The sequence below is a fragment of the Capra hircus genome, chromosome 15 (genome assembly GCF_001704415.2).
Source record: "Capra hircus breed San Clemente chromosome 15, ASM170441v1, whole genome shotgun sequence".
NCBI classification, from domain to species: domain Eukaryota; kingdom Metazoa; phylum Chordata; class Mammalia; order Artiodactyla; family Bovidae; genus Capra; species Capra hircus.
In genome coordinates this window covers 60,131,024-60,150,104 of record NC_030822.1, presented here as the reverse complement: position 1 = coordinate 60,150,104, position 19,081 = coordinate 60,131,024, and the positions used below count along the sequence as shown (strand labels likewise).

Below are 19,081 nucleotides of genomic sequence, written 5' to 3'. Positions count from 1 at the left end.
GGTTGCCATTTCCTTCTCCAATGCATGAAAGTGAAAAGTGAAAGTGAAGTCGCTCAGTCGTGTGTCTGAATCCTAGCGACCCCATGGGCTGCAGCCTATCAGGCTCCTCAGTCCACGGGATCTGCCAGGCAAGAGTACTGGAGTGGGGTGCCATTGCCTTCCCTGTCATTACTCATGATCAAAATATTGCATACCTCTGAAGGTCACCAATCACATTACAGTCTCAGTGACTGAGCCACAGGTATTTTTTGAGCCAAACAACCGATCTTTACATTTTTTAAATTTTATTTGGCTGCATCAGGTCTTAGTTGCAGCACTCAGGATCTTCACTGTGGCACGCGGGATCTTTCCTTGTAGTGCTCAGACTCTCTAGTTGTGGCACACAGGCTCTGGAATGAGAGCTCAGTAGCTGCAGCGTGAGGGCTTCGTTGCTCTGAGTCATGTGGGATCTTAGTTCTCCGACCAGGGATCAAACCCTTGTCCCCTGCACTGTGAGGTAGATTCTTAACCACTGGACTACCAAGGAAGCCCTTCAATTAACCAATCTTTTACAAAGTAGAAGATTTTTACAAGACAAACAAAAAGCCCAGAAAGAACTACAGTTTACAAATTGGTCTTTTTCCACCCACACACACAAGGATCACTATGGAGAGATGAGTTTACTAAACTACCGAGGTGTCACATGGAGTCGTTGCTGAATCTCTTTCCTAAGCTGGGACTGCATTGATGCTACCTGTTGCTGGGTCAGAGCCTTGTCACAGGTCTGGTAGGTCAGTCTATAGCAGAGGCTGACCTGTTCGGTCTTTGGATGCTGAAAACGACTAAGGAATTGTATGGATATAACGGTGTCCTGGGACACTGCTCGGGCCAGAGTGTGAAACTCGACTTCATCAAATCTTTTCTTTTCATCTAACCAAAAACTAATATCATGCACATAGTATGGAGGATATAGGGAATAGCTTTTAAAGGGTTCTATTTTTCCAGGGACAAAATTCTTCAGGAAACGACTATCAGAGGTCCACAGCATCCTCCAATCAGAGATACCCCAGACAAGCATGGCTAAGAGGTCCAAGTTCATAGACACACACACAAAACACTGGTCTTTGTGTATCACGCTTGTAGCAGATGTGGTAACAGACCCAATAATCAGGTCCTTAACACAATCTGGGCCAAAATTTTGAGACTTCACAGTAATCATATATCTTTCCCCAGTTGGTTGAAAAACAAATTCCACTGAACTGCTCCACTCAGAGCCCTCCAGCCATGTCTGGGTCAGAAGGTTGTCTAGAATGCCCTTCAGATGATCCAGTAGTGACTGAAGACAGCTATCCTTCAGATGTTTATTAAATCCAAGGATATACAAAGTCTCGTGAAATGCTGGCATTGTGAAAGGGGAGATGCAGCACCTTTGAAAGACAGGCCCACTGAGGATGTGCAGAGAACCAGGGAGAAAGTCCGGCGCTTGGATTACAGCCTGGCTGTGAACCAGAAGAGAAGGTCTAAGGCAGGCCTTGGCCTGGCCATGCGTTCCTTCATGAGCTTCTTCCTTACTGTCTCTTCTAGGGCTCTTGGGAAGGCTGAGTTCTGAAAATGACACCAGAAAGTCCTCCATGTCTTGTGTCGTCCCACTAGTCGGGGACTCAAAATCTGAGTTATCTTCATGGAGACTAACCCAAAAGGCAGTTGATAGGATGTCAGGGTTGTGGGATGTGAGAACACTGGCATCTCCTTGTGGCAGCAAAGGGGAAGAACACTTCAGCCTTTTTAGAGGGAAAGCTTTCCCCAATTCAGCAATGAGTTTCTCATTTATGGTCTTGATAGGATGACATGAAGGTGCTTCGAGGAAGCCCCTGTTTAAACACACACAAAAATAGCTTTTAAAACTTAAAATTATAAATAGTGATAATGTAGCTAGAATTTAAAAGAAGAGCTGAATTAAAAGGATTATCCTTAAGTTGATCCAGAAAGGAAACAAAGAAATCATCTACTATAAAGAGAGATAGCACGTGTTTCAGAATTCTGACAGCCTATAATATACCTGAAAATATGATAATTTTTTAAAAAAATTTACTGGAGTATACTGCTACTGCTAAGTCACTTCAGTCGTGTCCGACTCTGTGCGACCCCAAAGACGGCAGCCCACCAGGCTCCCCTGTCCCTGGGACTCTCCAGGCAAGAACACTGGAGTGGGTTGCCATTTCCTTCTCCAATGAATGAAAGTAAAAAGTGAAAGTGAAGTTGCTCAGTCGTATCCGACTCTTAGCGACCCCATGGACTGCAGCCTACCAGGCTCCTCCATCCATGGGATTTTCCAGGCAAGAACACTGGAGTGGGTTGCCATTTCCTTCTCCAATGCATGAAAGTAAAAAGTGAAAGTGAAGTTGCTCAGTCGTATCCGACTCTTAGCGACCCCATGGACTGCAGCCTACCAGGCTCCTCCATCCATGGGATTTTCCAGGCAAGAGTACTGGAGTGGGGTGTCATTTATAGTTGATTTAAAATATTGCTTTTAGTTTCACATGTACAAATCAGTTATACATATACATAGGCTGTGCTGTGCTCAGTTGTGTCTTGACTCTTTGCAGCCCCATGGACTGTAGCCCACCAGGCTCCTCTATCCATGGGATTTTCCAGGCAAGAGTACTGGAATGAGTTGCCATTTCCTACTCCAGAGGATCTTTCCAACCCAGGGATAGAAATCATGATTCTTGCATCTTCTGCATTAGCAGATGGATTCTTTACCACTACCACCACCTGGGAAGTCCCATATATCCACTCTTTCTTTAGATTCTTTTTCTATATAGGCCATTACAGAGTACTGAGTAGAGTTCCTTGCGCTATATAATAGGCCCTTATTAGTTATCTATTTTATATATAGAGATATGTGTAAGTCAGTCCCAATCTCCAAGTTTATACCCCTCGACCCTTTGTAACCATAAGTTTGTCTTCTACATCTGTAACTATTTGTTTTGTACCCCTTTTTTTTAGATTTCACATATAAGTGATATCATAAGATATTTGCAGATAATACGAAAATTTTTAATTATAAAGAGACTGTGTGGGCCAGATTTATAAGTATTCACAGCACAACATCATTAACAATTAATGTAGCATCCATTCAATGTATGACTGCCTGATTATTAAGTCAATCGGGATACAACTAGAGACAGAAGTTTCTGGTAAAATCAGGTTACCTGTTCAGTTTTCCTACAAGTACTTCTGGTTCCAGAAAAGAAAACCACTGGCCACCCAGTTTGATCCTGGAGATTCTTGGTTGCAAACTTTCAAAGGGTAAGCTCCGGGTGAAGATATGGTTCAAGGCACCTTCTATATGAAAGGACTTATCTTGACTCCTGGCAAAACAGCAGTTATTAAGTCTGTCACTATTAAAGAAAGCAATTATTCCTAAAGGCTGAATCAAGAAACTAGCAAGAAAAAGTGTCAATGGGATTTTTTTATCATTAGTGAGAGAGATGGAAAAAGCTGAGATCTGTTATTACCTACCTATATCCAGTGCACCTGTACCCTGGCACAGCCTCACAGTTGAAGGGATGCACATCACTTAAAATGAATCCCCCCAGAGCGGCCATAGCAACCACTTGCCAACTGTTGTGCCATTCTCTCATTGGCTTATCAGCAGGAGTCCCACCTTGTCCTCTACACAATGCCACGTGGACTTCTCCGTCCTTGGCAAGCACATCTGCACAGCTAATGGGGATAAGGAAACATCAATCATTTACCAGAAACAAGTAGGAGTTAGCTGTATATACATGGTTTGTCTGTGAGATAATTAAAATCCAATCATATCTATCTGTAAAGATCTATTAAGACTTCAAACATGCAAAAAAAAGGAGCTGGAAGTAAGTAAGAATTTAAATTCAATGCTCAACTCATAACTAATATTAGTGGCTGACCAGAAAGCTATCCAGCTTCACATTTCTATTATTCACCTATATTTCAATGAAAAGTCAATGTCTATAAAATTACTACATGTGATTCAGTGATCAGGCTATTCTTTCCCATTTAGAAAGCTGTTCTTTTCACTCCCCTCCTGCTTGTTAAAATTTTACTTGTACTTCAAATACTAACTTAAAATACTGCCTCTGTGCAAAGTTTCATGATAACTATGTTTCATGTTTTGGTATAATAGTATAAAGCACTTTTAAGTTCACAATAATTTTATGAGGTAGTTATGTTAATATCTTCAGTTTATGGATGAGGAAGCAAAAGCAAATAAGGATCAGGTAAACAATCACAAAAACCACAAAGCTATTAAGTGGTGGGTGGGGATTTGAATGCAGATAGTTTGTCTCCTAAATTAGTTTGTACTGGCTACTATCATTTTGCATTATCAAAAATAGGTGATCCTCCCTTTTCTGGCCCAACAGTACATGTTTGCACTTGTACTTAGCATTTAGGGTTAAATGTCTGCCTCTCCAACTAGACTGGGTTCCTTTGGAGCAACACGTTCTCTTGTAAGTCCTATTTCCCAAACTAACGTGTCTGAGTGGCAATGTACATCTTAAACATTTCACTCGTGAGTGCTCAGCTCTCCTCACCTCCGGAAAAACTTGGCAAGCAGTTCCCTGTTCTTAGCTACTCCAGCTTTGCGTCCACAGTGCGGAAAGTTAAAATAAATTCGATCAAATTCTCTGTCTTGTGGTTCAAAGGCATCTGCCAGGTGGGTGCAGTCCACACCGAAGCGTACCTCATTACCTGGCATGAAATATAGACAGGAGGATGGGATAAAGCCTTGGAACGAGAGAAAAACCCTCCCCAACACGAAGTGCAAAACAGCCCAAGTCCAGGCACACAGCAGGCTGTCTGTCAATGTCCATGGGAAGATGAAGTGCGTGTGTGCTAAGTCGCTTTGGTCCAGTCAGACTCTTTGAGACCCTATGGACTGTAGCCGGCTAGGGTCCTCTGTCCATGTGATTCTCCAGGTAAGGATACTGGAGGGGGGTGCCATGCCCTTCTCCAGGGGATCTTCCCCACCCAGGGATCTCTTAAGAACTCGCATCTGTTACGACTCTTGCATTGGCAGGCGGGTGTTTTACCACTAACAGCTACCTGGGAAGCCCCGGGGAAGACCAAGAGCAACAGCCAAGTTCCCTGAATCCCCACTATTCCCACCCTTTCCACTTGGAGGGGCGCCACAGCTGGGCGGGGCTTCGTGGAGGGCGGGGCTTCGCTACCTCGCTCGCGCAGGCGCTGTATGTTCTCTCGGGCCACCAGATCCCGGGCCAGGTCCGCTGAGCGCTGGGGACAGGTGGCGGTTAGACTCGTGTTTGGATCCAGGGTCTCACTCAGAGCGACGGCAAAAGAGAAATTCCCTTCCCCAACCAACAGGAGGCGCCGCGGGGCCATGGCCCCCACGTGCTCCCGTCTCAAGTTCTTCGAGGCGCTCTTTTTTTACGTCACTTCCTTCGCGATTCTCTTGTGGCCCCACCTCTTCACGCGTAGCTGGTTGGTGACGCGTCACAGCGTCTGGTTGTCTTGACAAACTGGGGCGGCGACGTCCCGAGTACGAAAATAGCCATGAGAGCAAGAGCGAGACACCGGCCACGCAATCCCATCACTCCCTCACCCCATCGGAAGTGTTAAATGCTTTTGAGCCCAAGGGCTTCCCTGAGCGACTTCAAAGCCTGAGGCTTTGAGGAGTCACTAGCTTCGGGGGGTTGGGGGCGGGGGTGTGGGGGGGTGTTCAGACAGGTCGAAGTGAGTTCTGAGTGAACGAAGCAGGGCCAGGCTGAGGCCGAGGAGAGATGGTGCTGTGTTCTGCATCCTGACTCAGAGGATTTTGTAACAGCCTTCATCTCATCTGAAATGACTGCAACCGATTATCATTGTTATTCGGAGTTTTTCCAGGTGCTTCTTTCCCCTACCTTTTATGCATTGAAGAAGTGTTGAGTGTTATGCCCCAGGCCTATGAAGGCTGTTCGATATATGGAGGAACAGGATGTGGCCTATGGCTTCTCTGAGCTTGTAATGTGGTGGAGGATGCACGGCAAAAGAGACAATTCTGATTTAGTGAGATGCAGTACTATAAATGGAGTTAATTCAGGTCGCTGAGGAACACACTGAAGGGGACCAAGTTTGGGGATGAAGTGGAAAGATTTTGTGGATGAAGTGCACCTGAGTTGAAAGCTAAGGGGAGTGGGGGGGACTACACCTTACCTGGGTCAGGAGGACTGAAAAGGCAGAAGTAACAATAAATGCAAAAGCATGATGGGAAAACACAGTAGCTGAGTTTGATTGAAATGTGATTTGAGGGAGAGTGGATAACAGATGAGACTGAAAAGCAGAGACCAGTTCATATAGGCATTTTTTTTTTTACAGCCTGAACCTTATTCTGAAAACAGTGGCCAGCCACTGAAAGATTTTTAAGTAGAAGATAACACAATTAGATTTTCATTTTCAAAAATTCTGCTTTCCTATGGAGAAAGAGTAGAAGAAGAACAGGTTGGTGGCAAGGAGTCCAGATAGAAGGTTACTGCAGTAATGGAGACTAGGGCTGATAGTGATCTGAATTGAAACTTGGTAGTGGAGATGGAGGGTAGGTAGTGCACTGATTCAAAAATCAACAAGACCTAGCGTTCTTGCCTGGAGAATCCCAGGGATGCGGGAGCCTGGTGGGCTGCTGTCTATGAGGTTGCACAGAGTCAGACACGATTGAAGCGACTTAGCAGCAGCAACAGCAGCAGCAGCAGCAGTGACTGAATAGATGTAAGGGAGTTCAAAGAGAGACCGAGAGTCAAACATAAGAGAGACCAAGAGTCAAACATAAGCCCCAGTTTTCAGGTTTGGACAACTAAGTGGGTGGGGATGTCTATCCTTAACAGCCCCAGGGACAATGTCATCTGAGTACTTGGCCTGAGGACTTTGTGGGACCGACTGCTCTTAGTCGTCATGCTGTTTGTTGACATAAGTGCATGCATCTGTCTTCACAAAGGCCCATGATGTGTGGGCAGTTACCTTTAAACTTAGTTGGCTTTGTCTTTAGCTGTGGAAAGGTGGGTGGGTGATGACTACCAAATCATGGCCACCTGGTGATCTGGGCGATCTAAATTCTTTCTTTGCCTGGAGAACTGGGAAGGCCAGGTTTTGTGTCATCCCTTGTTTTAAAGAATATGGAACGTCAGAGTAAGGTTTGCTGTTACTCTGCTATAAAATCTTCAAACACAAGCTCCTCAACTTCAAAGTATTCATCTTCAGAGAAGGTATTGTCTTGCTCCTAAGCCAAGGGACCAGACTGAACTTTTAACCAAAGTTAGAAATGGTTAGGCTTTTGATTCCTTAACAAAAAAATTGAAATTCTGACATTGGTCATCTTGTATGTGCAAATTACTATTGATTGGGAGGGTATACAGAGGGAGAGGGTGCAGTAATGAAAAAGCAACAGGTCTTGTCCTCAAGGGATGCATGTTTCAGTGTAAAAGATTCCACACTTCCTTGAAGAACTCTAACGTGGTATAAAGTTATGGATATATAAAAGCGTGAAGATAAAGTTCTGTGTGAGACAATTGAGAGAAGTTAACTTGAGGTAAGGCATCATGAAAAGGGAACGCTGTATCCTAAGATATGGCATTTGAGCTGGGCCCAGAGGAAGGAAACCATCGTTTGTTGATCATTGATCTGTCGTATTATCTAGTTATCCAGATCTCACTTCTCTCTCTTCTCTTTGAAGATAGCAGTACTTAGTCCTTAAATTCTTACACCTCACAATCACCAGAATATTTTCTAGTTCTCCAATAGTATTAGGGTCCTGAAGTTCTCTTGCCTTCTGAGGGAGGGGGTGTATTTAATCTATTTAGTCATCTACTACTGCTGATTGAGAGGGTAGGTCAAAGGATTTATGAACTTGGAAGGAAACAGGATGACAATTATTAAACTGAGAGGAAAGACTAGATCTTTAGAAGGTGTACTTATGCATCGCCAAGGACAAGAAAGGGATGGGGATGTGTTTTCTGCTCTCTGGTTTGTGCAACAAACTTTTCTATTGCCACATTTTCCCAGAGACAGGTCCTCGCCTGTTTCCTTACAAACCCGCACTATGGCAGCCTCATTAATGCAGATGGCCATGCTGAAGTGTGGACGGACTGGAATAATATGTCCAAGTTTTTCCAGTATGGATGGAGATGCAATACTAATGAAGATGCCTATTCAAACCGTACCCTGATGGGCAACTGGAACCAGGAAAGATATGACCTAAAGAATATCGTGCAGCCAAAACCATTGCCTTCCCAGGTAATTGAACTTTCTCTTCTTTGTTTTCCTCTGTTAGCAAAAGAAATACCAATGGCCATTTGAGAAACAGGAATCTGATAACTTCCAATGCTGAGATCTTTCAGGCTTCTGTTCAGTGAATGGTTGGAAGAGGGCAACAGTCCTCAGGTGGAACACTTATCCCACTTTACTATCAAGCTGAATATTATGCTATTGTAAGGCTTCCCAGGTGGCTTGGCGGTAAAGAATCTGCCTGCCAGGCAGGAGACACCGGTTCAGTCCCTGGGTCGGGAAGATACCCTGAAGAAGGAAATGGCAACCCACTCTAGTATTCTTGCCTGGGAAATCCCATGGACATGGGAGCCTGGCGGGCTATAGTCCATCAGGTTACAAAGAGTTGGACACAACTTAGCTACTAAACAACCACAACGTAATAAAAGGATGAGTATCATGCTTTTTCTCTTGCTTTACTTTGGACTTAATTAATCTACAGAAATATTTATATAATGTCTTCTAACTCAGGTTAGTTTCTCCTCTGGTCCCTGCCAGCTAGATTTGTCATTTATCTTCATCTTGCCCTGAAATCTCCTAAACAAACAGACACAGGATATAAAGATTGGTAGGATATAGGTTAATGACATGTATAGATCTCTAGCCAAGCTAAAATATTACAGAGCCTGCTAGAATTTATTTATGCCATTGTGTCCTTTACTTCTCTGCTTTGGCTATAGACTCCTATATTTTGAAACTACTACCTTTTCTTTCCAGTTTGGACACTACTTTGAAACAACATATGATACAAGCTACAACAACAGAAGGCCACTTTCAACCCATAGTAGGTGACCTATTCTTTTTAATTCTTATAGCCTCAGGAGGAACACAAAGAAAACTTAAATGAGGGAATGATTTCTCTTTTTTCTCAGCTCTGACAGGTTTCACTGTATATTCGCTCAGAAATAATGAAGAGATTACTTACTAAGACTCCTCTTTTCTATTCCCTCAGGGTTTAAGCGAGAGCCTCACTGGTTCCCAGGACATCAACCTGAGCTGGTTCCTCCTCCATACAAATGCACAGAAAAGTCAACTTACATGAGTAGTTATTCAAAGCCTCAAACTGATCATCACTCTGTGTGTGTGTGGAATCCTAGTAACTGCCGGTTTCAGAGTCCATGATTCTAAGAATAAGTTTCATTTTTCCAGTGTAGAATGTAGGAGGGAGCCCATTCTAAGCACAACTAAGAATTTAGCTGACTGTAGCACAGTTTTACTCTCTGAATAAATAAAGCCCAACAAATATTCTCTACCCCCACTTTTTTAAACCAAGATTTAAATGTCAAATTTAAGCATATTTACTCTTAGTCTACATTACAGGTGTTGTAGGACAGCATTGCAAAGAGTTATTTCTTTCAAATCTACAGCCGCTTCGCTCTTCCTGCCTTGCTTGAAGGGCAGAGCTGCAAAATCCATCCTGACTTAGGCTACATTAGGCTAGATGCTTTCTGGATGTGAGCCTGGTAGTCATGGTCAGATAAGTTATATTTACTGTCACCCTCTTAAGGACTAGAAGAAGAAATATAACTATTTTTATTAATATGGAAAATTTGAAACAAAAAACTAGACAGAATAGTATAATGAACTCACATGTACCATTACCCAGCTTCAACAATTGATGACCAAGCTTATCGATCCCTATTTACTTTCTCTATTTTAAAACTTTTCTCTGAAGTTATATAATTTCACCTATAAATATTTCAGTTTACATCTGAAAAGATAAAGACTGTCAATTTTTGACTCCCTGATAAAGATCGCCAAAGAAAACTGCTGATCAGACAAAGCTGAGTTGTTTATTAAACCTGTGACAAGGAATAACCTCAGCTTGACACAATCTTGGTAATGATTCAGAAAGGTGATGTTAGGGTAGGATACTTTAAGGAATTTGGGATGACTCAGACAGTTTAAGATGGGTCTTTCATTGTGAGGAACTGGCTACAATTGAGAAAAGATTGTGAATACTTTAGGGTTGGCGAACACTCGGAGGCAATAGTCTTAACATCAGTACTTTCCTTTTTTTTTTTTTTAAATCTCCTATTAAAGATGACAATGTAATATATGGGAACTGTCTCTCATATATTATCTCCCAAACCTTCATTATTTTTTGAAACAGGTATGAATATGGAATTTATATTGTACATGATGTTAGGTAGTGACTGTTTTGTTCATTTCTGTATGGCTATCCAGTTGTCCCCATATTAGTTATTAAAAAGACCATACTTTCTTCACTGCTCTTCAAAGCCATTTTTAATATAAATCAGCTATCTGTGTATATTTGGGTCTGTTTCTGGGCTCTCTATTATATTCTATTAGCCTAACTGTTGTTTTTTATTTAATCCCATCTTAGTTATAATGCCTTAATTACCTCACTATCTTAATTATGATAATTGTATAAGTCTTAACATCCGGTAGATCAAATCATTTTAGTTTGTCTTTCTGCAAGAGTATCATCTATTTTTGACCCTTGGCATTTCTATGTAAATTTTAGAATCAATTTGCCAAGTTCCACAAAAAGATAGTTAGGATGTTGATGGAAATTGCATTCTATTGTTTGATCAACTATAGAATTTGAATTATTATCTCTTACTAATATTAATAATTCATTGGTGTATATTTTGCAGTATGAATATTTTATAGACATGTTTTAAGTTTATATGTTATGTGTCTATCCTACTCCCTAAGTATCCAGTGCATTTTTATTGTGCTAAAATATAACATAAAATGTGCCATTTTAACTGTTTTTACGTATACAATTCAGTGGCATTAAATACACGCACAGTGTGTGCAACCATCACCACTAGTTCCAGAACTTTTTCATCATTACAAACTGAAACTCTATACCAATTAAGCAACAATTCCTCATTCCCCTCTTCTCCTGTCCCTGGTGACCTCTATTCTATTTTCTGTCACTATGAATTTGCCTGTTCTAGGTACCTCATATAAGTGGAATCATACAGTATTTTTCTTTTGTCTCTGGTTTATTTCACTTAGGTTGTTTTCAAGTTTCATCCATGTTACAGCATGTGTCCTTTCTAAGACTTCCATTGAATTATGCCACATTTTGCTTCTCTGTTCACTTGTTAGTAGACCACTTGGGTTGTTTTCATCTTTTGGGTCGTGTGGATGCTGCTGCCATGAACTCTGCTATGCTGTGTGTGCGCTTAGTCGCTTAGTATTGTCTGACTCTTTGTGACTCCATGGACTGCAGCCTGCCAGGCTCGTCTGCCCATGGTGATTCTCCAGACAAAGTGGGTTGCCATGCCCTCCTCCAGGAGATCTTCTCAACCCAGGGATTGAACCCAGGTGTGTCCTGCATTGCAGGTGGATTGGATTCTTTACCAGAAGAATCCCTGAGCCACCAGGGAAGCTATGAGCATTGGTGCACAGATACTTGTTTAAATCCCTGCTCTTGATTATTTTGGGCATATATCCATAAATAGAATTGCTGGATCATATGGTAATTCTATTTAACAGTTTGGAAATGCCACAGTTTCCCGTAGTGGCTGCACTTTTTTACATTCCCACCCGTAATGAATACACAAGGGTTTCAGTTTCCCCACATCATTACCAACACATGTTTTCTGGTGTTTTGTTTGTTTTCACTTTATAATAGCCATCCTAGTGGGTGTAAAATGGCCTCTCATGGTTTTGATTTGTGTTTTCCTAATGGCTAGTGGTCTTGAGCATCTTTTCATGTGCTTTTCAGTTATTTGTATGTTGTCTGTGAAGAAATGTTTATTCAAGTCCTTTGTTCAATTTTTAAATAATTTTATTTATTTTGGGGCTGCGCTGGGTCTTGGGTCTTTGTTGCTGCACAGGCTTTTCTCTGGTTGCAATGAGCAGGGGCCACTGTTTAGTTGCAGTGCACAGTCTTCTCATTGCAGCGGATTCTCTTTTTGCTGAGCACAGGCTCTACGACACATGGGCTTCAGTAGTTGCAGTGCAACGGCTCAGTAGTGCGATTCCCGGGCTCTAGAGTACTGGCTCAATATCTGTGGTGCACAGGCTTAGCTGTTCTGCAGCATGTAGGGGTCTTCCCAGACAAGAGATTGAACCTGTGTCTCCTGCATTGGCAGGCAGATTCTTTACCACTGCTTTGCTCATTTTTGAACTGGGTTCTTTGCTTTCTGTTGTTGAATTGTAGATGTTCTTTATATATCTTTATATATTTTGGATATTAATCTCTAATCAACTACTATATGATTTGTAAATATCACTCTGTGGGTTCTTTCATTCCCTTGTTAGTGTCCTCTGATATATAAAAGTTGAGTTTATGAAGTTGAGTTTATCTGTTTTTTTTTTTCATTGCTTAAACTTTTGGTGTCATATCCAATAAATCATTGCTAAAGTCAATGTCGTGAAACTTTGTGTATGTTTTCTTCTAAGCTCTTATGATTAGGTGTTTGATTCTCTTTGAGTTAATTTTTGTGTATTATGTAAGGTAAGGGTCTAATTTCATTCTTTTGCAGGTGGATATACAGTTTTCTCAGCACCATGTGTTGAAAATGCTGTCCTTTTCCTGAGAAAATGGTCTTGATATGTTTGTCAATGATCATTTGACTATATGTGTGAGGGATTATTTCTGGGCTCTCTTCTTTTCCTTGGTCTATGTCTGTCTTTATGCTAATACCACATTTTTAAAATTATTGTAGTTTTGTAATAAGCTTTGAAATCAGAAAGTGTGAATCTTCCAAGTTTGTTCCTCTTTTTCAAGATGATTTTGTCTATTTCAGGGTCCTTTGAGATCTCATGTGAATTTTAGGGTGGAATTTTCTACCTCTGCAAAAAATATATTGGAATTTGATAAGAATTGCTTTGAATCTGTAGGTCACTTTAGCTAGTATTAATTTCTTAACAGTATTAAGCCTTCCAATCCATGAACATAGATGACTTTCCATTTCTGTCTTCTTTACTTTAGCAATATCTTTTACTTTTTAATGTACAAGTTTTTTGCCTCCTTAGTTGAAGTTATTCTATGTATTTTATTCTTTTTGATGCTACTGTAAATGAAATTGTTTTCTTAGTTTCCTTTTTTATTATTCATTGTTAGTGTATAGAAATGCAACTGATTTGTATGTGTTGGTTGTATATCCTGCAATATTGCTAAACTTATTAGTTCTAATGTTTTTTTGGTGAAATCTTCAGGGTTTTATGCATGTATGATCTTGTCTTTTGTAAATAGAGACAGTTCTGCTTTTTTCTTTCCAATTTAGATGCTTTTCTTTTTCTTGCCTAATTAATTGCTCTGGCTAGAGCTTGCAAAAATATATGAGAAGTGGTGAAAGTAGATATCCCTGTCTTGATCCTCGTCTTAGAAGAAAGACTTTAAATCTTCACCATTGAGTATGATGTTGGCTATGGGTTTTTCATATCAGGTTGAGGTAATTTCCTGAAACCTGTGGCTGAATTCATCATCTTCAGTCTCAAACTTTTCCTTCTTATATATTTCATATCTTGGTGAATTCCATAGTTTTCTTTTATGTGTCTTAACTACTCTTTCTTATTTTTAATATTAATATATTGCATAATAAGTTCACACAGTTGTTAAAAACAGAAAGCAAGGAGTTATTTTATATCCCTCTTTCTCATCCTTCCCATTCAAACAGACACCAATCCCTGTAAATTCTGTCCACACATTATGTCTTGATCATGTCCCTCTTTTTTAACTTTTATTTTATGTTGGAATATAGCCAACTAACAATGTTGTGATAGTTTCAGGTGGACAGCAAAGGAACTCAGCCATACCATTCTTCCTCAAGCTCCCCTCCCATCCAGGAGGGGAGCTGCCACATGACATTGAGCAGAGTTCCCTGTGCTATCATGTCCCTCTTTTTTACATCTCTGTCACCTTTACCATATTCCACTTTCCCATTATTTCTTACTCTTGCCCTTTTGGTGATCTCTCTATTTTCTATTTCAGTCCCTATTTTTCAATCACTATACCACTCCCAGATTGAGTCTAAAAATGCAGGGTTGATCATGCTACTCACTTGGTTAAAATCTTTCACCGGCTTGTATAGCCTTCAGAATAAATTTCAAACTCCTTAGCCGTGTTTTCTCTACTCTCTGACTCTTTCTTCATCTGTCACATTCCCTCTCCAGTGCTCCTGCCTAGGCACTTCATGCTGTTCTCCCTTCTAGATGCATTTTCTTCCCTCTTAACCTTGCTAAGCCCTATAAACCTATAAAGAAATCAGTGAGGCACCCACTTGGATGGCTATAACCAAACAGATAGATAACGATAATTGTTGGTGAGGATATTGAGAAATCAAAACCCACATACACTGCTGGTGAGGATTTTAAGTGGGCAGCTGCTTTGGAATATAGTCTCAAAAGGCTAGATGGAAAGTTATATATAATCCAGCAATTCCACTCCTAGATATATACTCAAGAAAAATGAAGACATATGTCCACACAAAAACTAGTACGTGACTGTTCATAACAGCATTACTCAGAAAAAAGTGGAAGTAACTCAAATGTCTATCAACTGATGAATAGGTAAATAAAATGCAGTAGTCCATGTAAAGAAATATTGTTTATCAATAAAAATGAGTGAAGTGTTGATACGTGCAACCATCTGGAGGGAATTTCAGAATATTCTGCTAAGTGAAAGAAGCTAGTCACAAAGTGCTAGATATTGTATTATTCCACTATATTAATTGTCCAAGTATATAGAGACAGAAAGTAGATTAAAGGATGCTTAGGGCTTGAGGGATGGGCATTGGAGGGTGATAAGTTACCATTTTGGCTAATGAAATATCCTAAAATTGATTGTGGTGATGGATATACAACTATGAATACAAATAAATCATTAAATTATGTGCTTTCAATGGGTGAATAGTATAGTAAGTAACTAGTATCTCAATAAAGCTGTTATATAATTTTGGTCAGGGATAACTGTCTCCAAGATTCCTTTTTTAAAATTTTTATTTGTTTATTTTCAATTGGAGGATAATTGCTTTAAAATATATTAGTTTCTACCATACAGCAACATGAATCAGTCATGGGTATATGCCCCCTCGCTCTTGACCCTCCCTCCCTCCTCCCACCCCATCCCACCCCTCTAGGCTGTCACAGAGCTCCCTGTATCATACAGCAAATTCCCACTAGCTATCTGTTTGACATGTGGTAATGTATATGTTTCAGTGTTACTCTTTGAATTTGTCCCTCCCTCTTCTTCCCCTACTGTGCCCACAAGTCTGTTCTCTATGTCTGCGTCTCTGTTGTGGCAGGATTCCTTCTATGTCCAAGGTAGGTAATCCTCTTAAGGGTCCCCAGAGCAGATATTTTGAGTGGATATCATAGAATCTTGAAAAGGTATGTCTTTTTGTGTGCCCCGCTTCCACTCTTGTATTAGGGCAAAAAATATGTGTTATTTTTATAGCTAGCACATAGTATGGACTCAAATAATTGTTGAATGGTAATTGTAAATCTTCAGATCAAAGATCAAATCCAGGGTAATATTCAAATAAAACGTGAAGTTTCAAATAGAAAAGGATTTTTCTAAGCACGAACATGTGTATCATTCCCAAACCATTAGGCAAAACATCCATTTGGTTTCTAAGTGGAAACCAAACCAAATTTATATACCTTATTGAAATTATATATATCTACTATATGCCCATTTCCCAAATTTATTCTTTAAAAATGATAGTTAAAAAAAAAGGTAAAGTACTGAACACAGTGCACACTTAATAGTAAGTGCTTAATAAATGTTAGCTAATATTAACAATAAATGCTAATTAAAATTGCCTCAACAAACTTCTGGCATAATTGAGACATAGAGAATGAAGTAAAATTATGGATGAGCTAACTATAAAACTGGAGAAGGCAATGGCATCCCACTCCAGTACTCTTGCCTGGAAAATCCCATGGATGGAGGAGCCTGGAAGGCTGCAGTGCATGGGGTCCCTGAGGATCGGACACAACTGAGCAACTTCACTTTCACTTTCATGCATTGGAAAAGGAAATGGCAACCCACTCCAGTGTTCTTGCCTGGAGAATCCCAGAGACGGGGGAGCCTGGTGGGCTGCTGTCTATGGAGTTGCACAGAGTCGAACACGACTGAAGTGACTTAGCAGCAACTATAAAACTAAAGAAAAAAATCCCTCAAATATGCTGGCCTAGAAAAGTCCTATACTAATAACAGTGAACAAACAGCTATAGCAAAACATGTGGTCTGGAAAAGAATAACAATAAAAAGGGTAGAGTAAATTGTTAAAAGAATAACAATAAAAAGGGTAGAATAACAATAAAAAGAATAAAAAAGGCAACCCTGTACAAATTTGTCAGGAACATAAATATTATACTCTAAGAGACAAAGTATGATTCATTTAAGATCAAATCATTATTTCTGCTTGAGATATCTGGTAATATACACTAAAATGATTAAAGATGACACTTGGTTTCCAGAGCATTTTTCTGTTTTTCACACTGTTTAATTCAGCCTCCATCAGTTAAGGTGTTTTTGCATACCAGTAACATAAATCCCCCCTCAAAATAAAATAGACAAAAATGAGACATAATACATTCTGAAGTAAGGAAGCTCTAGAGTTCACCAGTTTAGCAATTCAGTGACCCATCAAGGTCTCTGAGCCTTACCATCCTCCTGCTCAGCCATCATCAGTTATCATGGATGCTCCCTCATAGTTTCAAGATGGCTACAGCAATCTATCATTGTTATGCTCCAACATGGAGAGGAATAAAATCAATCTCTTTCTCTCTGTCCCATCTCTCTCACTCGCCCTTCCCTCCCTCACTCTCTCTTTTTGGATAATCTTTTTAAAAGGTGAAAAGTTTTGCTATAAGTATCTCCTGCAAATTCTCCCCTCCCCCCACCCCCCACATTGGCCATAATTGGGTCGTAGCCCTTTCAAGACTAATCTCGACAGAAGGAAGAGAGTTTCCATGGTTGATCTGGGTGGAGCTTGAGTGAACCTTTCATTCTTCTGAAGCACATGGCTAGGAAGAATATAGTGGATACCTAAACCAATCTGGGGTTCTGTTGGCAAGACTGAAGGTGGTATATAGGCTACTTAGGTACCAACAGTGTCTACTACAGAGCCATAAAAATTGGCTCTAAGTGTAGAGAAATCTGACTTCTGGCTAGATCATAGCATTTCAGACCCATCAGGGAGCTGTTTTTTTAAGAGGGAACAGTTTGACCCTACATATATTTGCAATGTATATTGTCCTAGCTCCACACTCCTGCATCTTGAAAACTTTGGCAATTGTTTCACATATCTTATTTTAGCAGCATGGCCAGTCTCCAAAAGGTAGGCTCTGTAAAGAAAAGAATCCTTGTGAGAAATCAGAAATCAACTGCAAGCGACTGCAGGAAAAATGAATTGTTTATAAACATTTATGGCATCACTGACTCGATGGACGCGAGTCTGAGTGAACTCCGGGAGTTGGTGAGGGACAGGGAGGCCTGGGGTGCTGCGATTCATGGGGTCGCAAAGAGTCAGACATGACTGAGCGACTGAACTGAACTGATACCAGGGCTACTTTCATTCACTGAATCAGAAATTTGTCTAGACTCACAAAAGTGAAGCAGAGGTGTTATTGTAAAGTAGTATGTCTTTCTTTGGGCTTCCATGGTGGCTCACACAGTAAAGAATCTGCCTGCAGTGAGGGAGCTCCAGGTTTGATTCCTAAGAGGGAAAGATCCCCTGGAGAAGGGAATGGCAACCCACTCCAGTATTCTTGCCTGGAGAATTCCATGGACAGAGGAGCCTGCAAACTACAGTCCATGGGGTGGCAAAGAGTCGGACATGACTGAGCAACTAACACACACACACACACACCCCTTTGTTTAACCTAAATAAGAGAATCATTCATTGATCAGTTATTTACTGTAATTCTTAAAGCTTAAGACAATTACCATATGATATTACCTATATGTGGAAGCTAAAATATGACACAGATGAACATACCTATGAAACAGAAACAGGCTTACAAACACAGAAATCAGACTTGTGCTTGCCGAGATGGCAGACAAAGGGGGAGGGAAGGATTGGGAGCTCGGGATTAGAAGATGCAAACTATTATATGTAGGATGAATAAGCAACAAGGTCCTACTGTACAGCACAAGGAACTATATTCAATATGTTGTGATGAACCATAATGGAAAAGAATATGAAAAAAAATTTATACATATGGATAACCGAGTCACTTTGTTGTAGAGCAGAAATAAGCACAACACTGTAAATCAACTGTGCATGCACGTGCTAAGTCGCTTCAGTCATCGCCGACTCTTTGTAACCCTAGGGACTGTAGCCTGCCAGGGTCCTCTGTCCATGGGATTCTCCGGGCAAGAATACTAGAGTGGGTTGACATGCCCTCCTCCAGGGGATCTTCCCAATCCAGGGATCGAACCCACATCTCTTATGTCTCCTGCATTGGCAGGCAGGTTCTTTACCACTAGTGCCACCTGGGAAGACCTGTACATCAACTGTATTTCAGTATTTTTAAAAATTAAAAAAACTTTAACTTTTTAAATGATGGATCAATGAATTGTGTTTTTCCCAGTCTTAGAAAGTGTTCACTAGCTAATTTAAAGATTACACCTGAGAGGCTTGTTTGGTGATAATCACCTGTCCTATTTATTGCCTTTGTAAGTCTACTGAAGGCAATGCTTATCAGTGGGAAAATATCAAAGTTGATACCATCTCTTCCCTGGTGACATGATTCATTTCAGAGATGCACTAAGGCATTTTATGCATTGTCATCGAGACGTCATTGAGATGTGTTGTTGGAACCCAGGGCCAAAATCAAAGAGGGAGGAGAGGAAAGGAACTGATCT

At 40.6% G+C, this 19,081-nt stretch overlaps 2 protein-coding genes across 2 annotated transcripts; one reads left to right on the top strand and one right to left on the bottom strand.

Annotated features, from left to right (window-relative positions):
- FDXACB1 (ferredoxin-fold anticodon binding domain containing 1) lies at positions 549-5,400 on the bottom strand. The gene is made up of 5 exons (XM_005689433.3): positions 5,196-5,400; positions 4,560-4,716; positions 3,505-3,708; positions 3,195-3,353; positions 549-1,850 (listed from the first exon to the last, which is right to left on the bottom strand). The coding sequence occupies exons 1-5, from the start codon at positions 5,365-5,367 to the stop codon at positions 668-670; spliced, it is 1,875 nt and encodes a 624-aa protein (XP_005689490.2). The 5' UTR covers positions 5,368-5,400; the 3' UTR covers positions 549-667.
- On the top strand, positions 5,466-9,520 carry C15H11orf1 (chromosome 15 C11orf1 homolog). Its single transcript, XM_005689435.2, has 4 exons — positions 5,466-5,868; positions 8,017-8,247; positions 8,995-9,061; positions 9,230-9,520. Exons 1-4 carry the CDS (start codon positions 5,827-5,829, stop codon positions 9,397-9,399), a joined length of 510 nt encoding a protein of 169 aa, XP_005689492.1. The 5' UTR covers positions 5,466-5,826; the 3' UTR covers positions 9,400-9,520.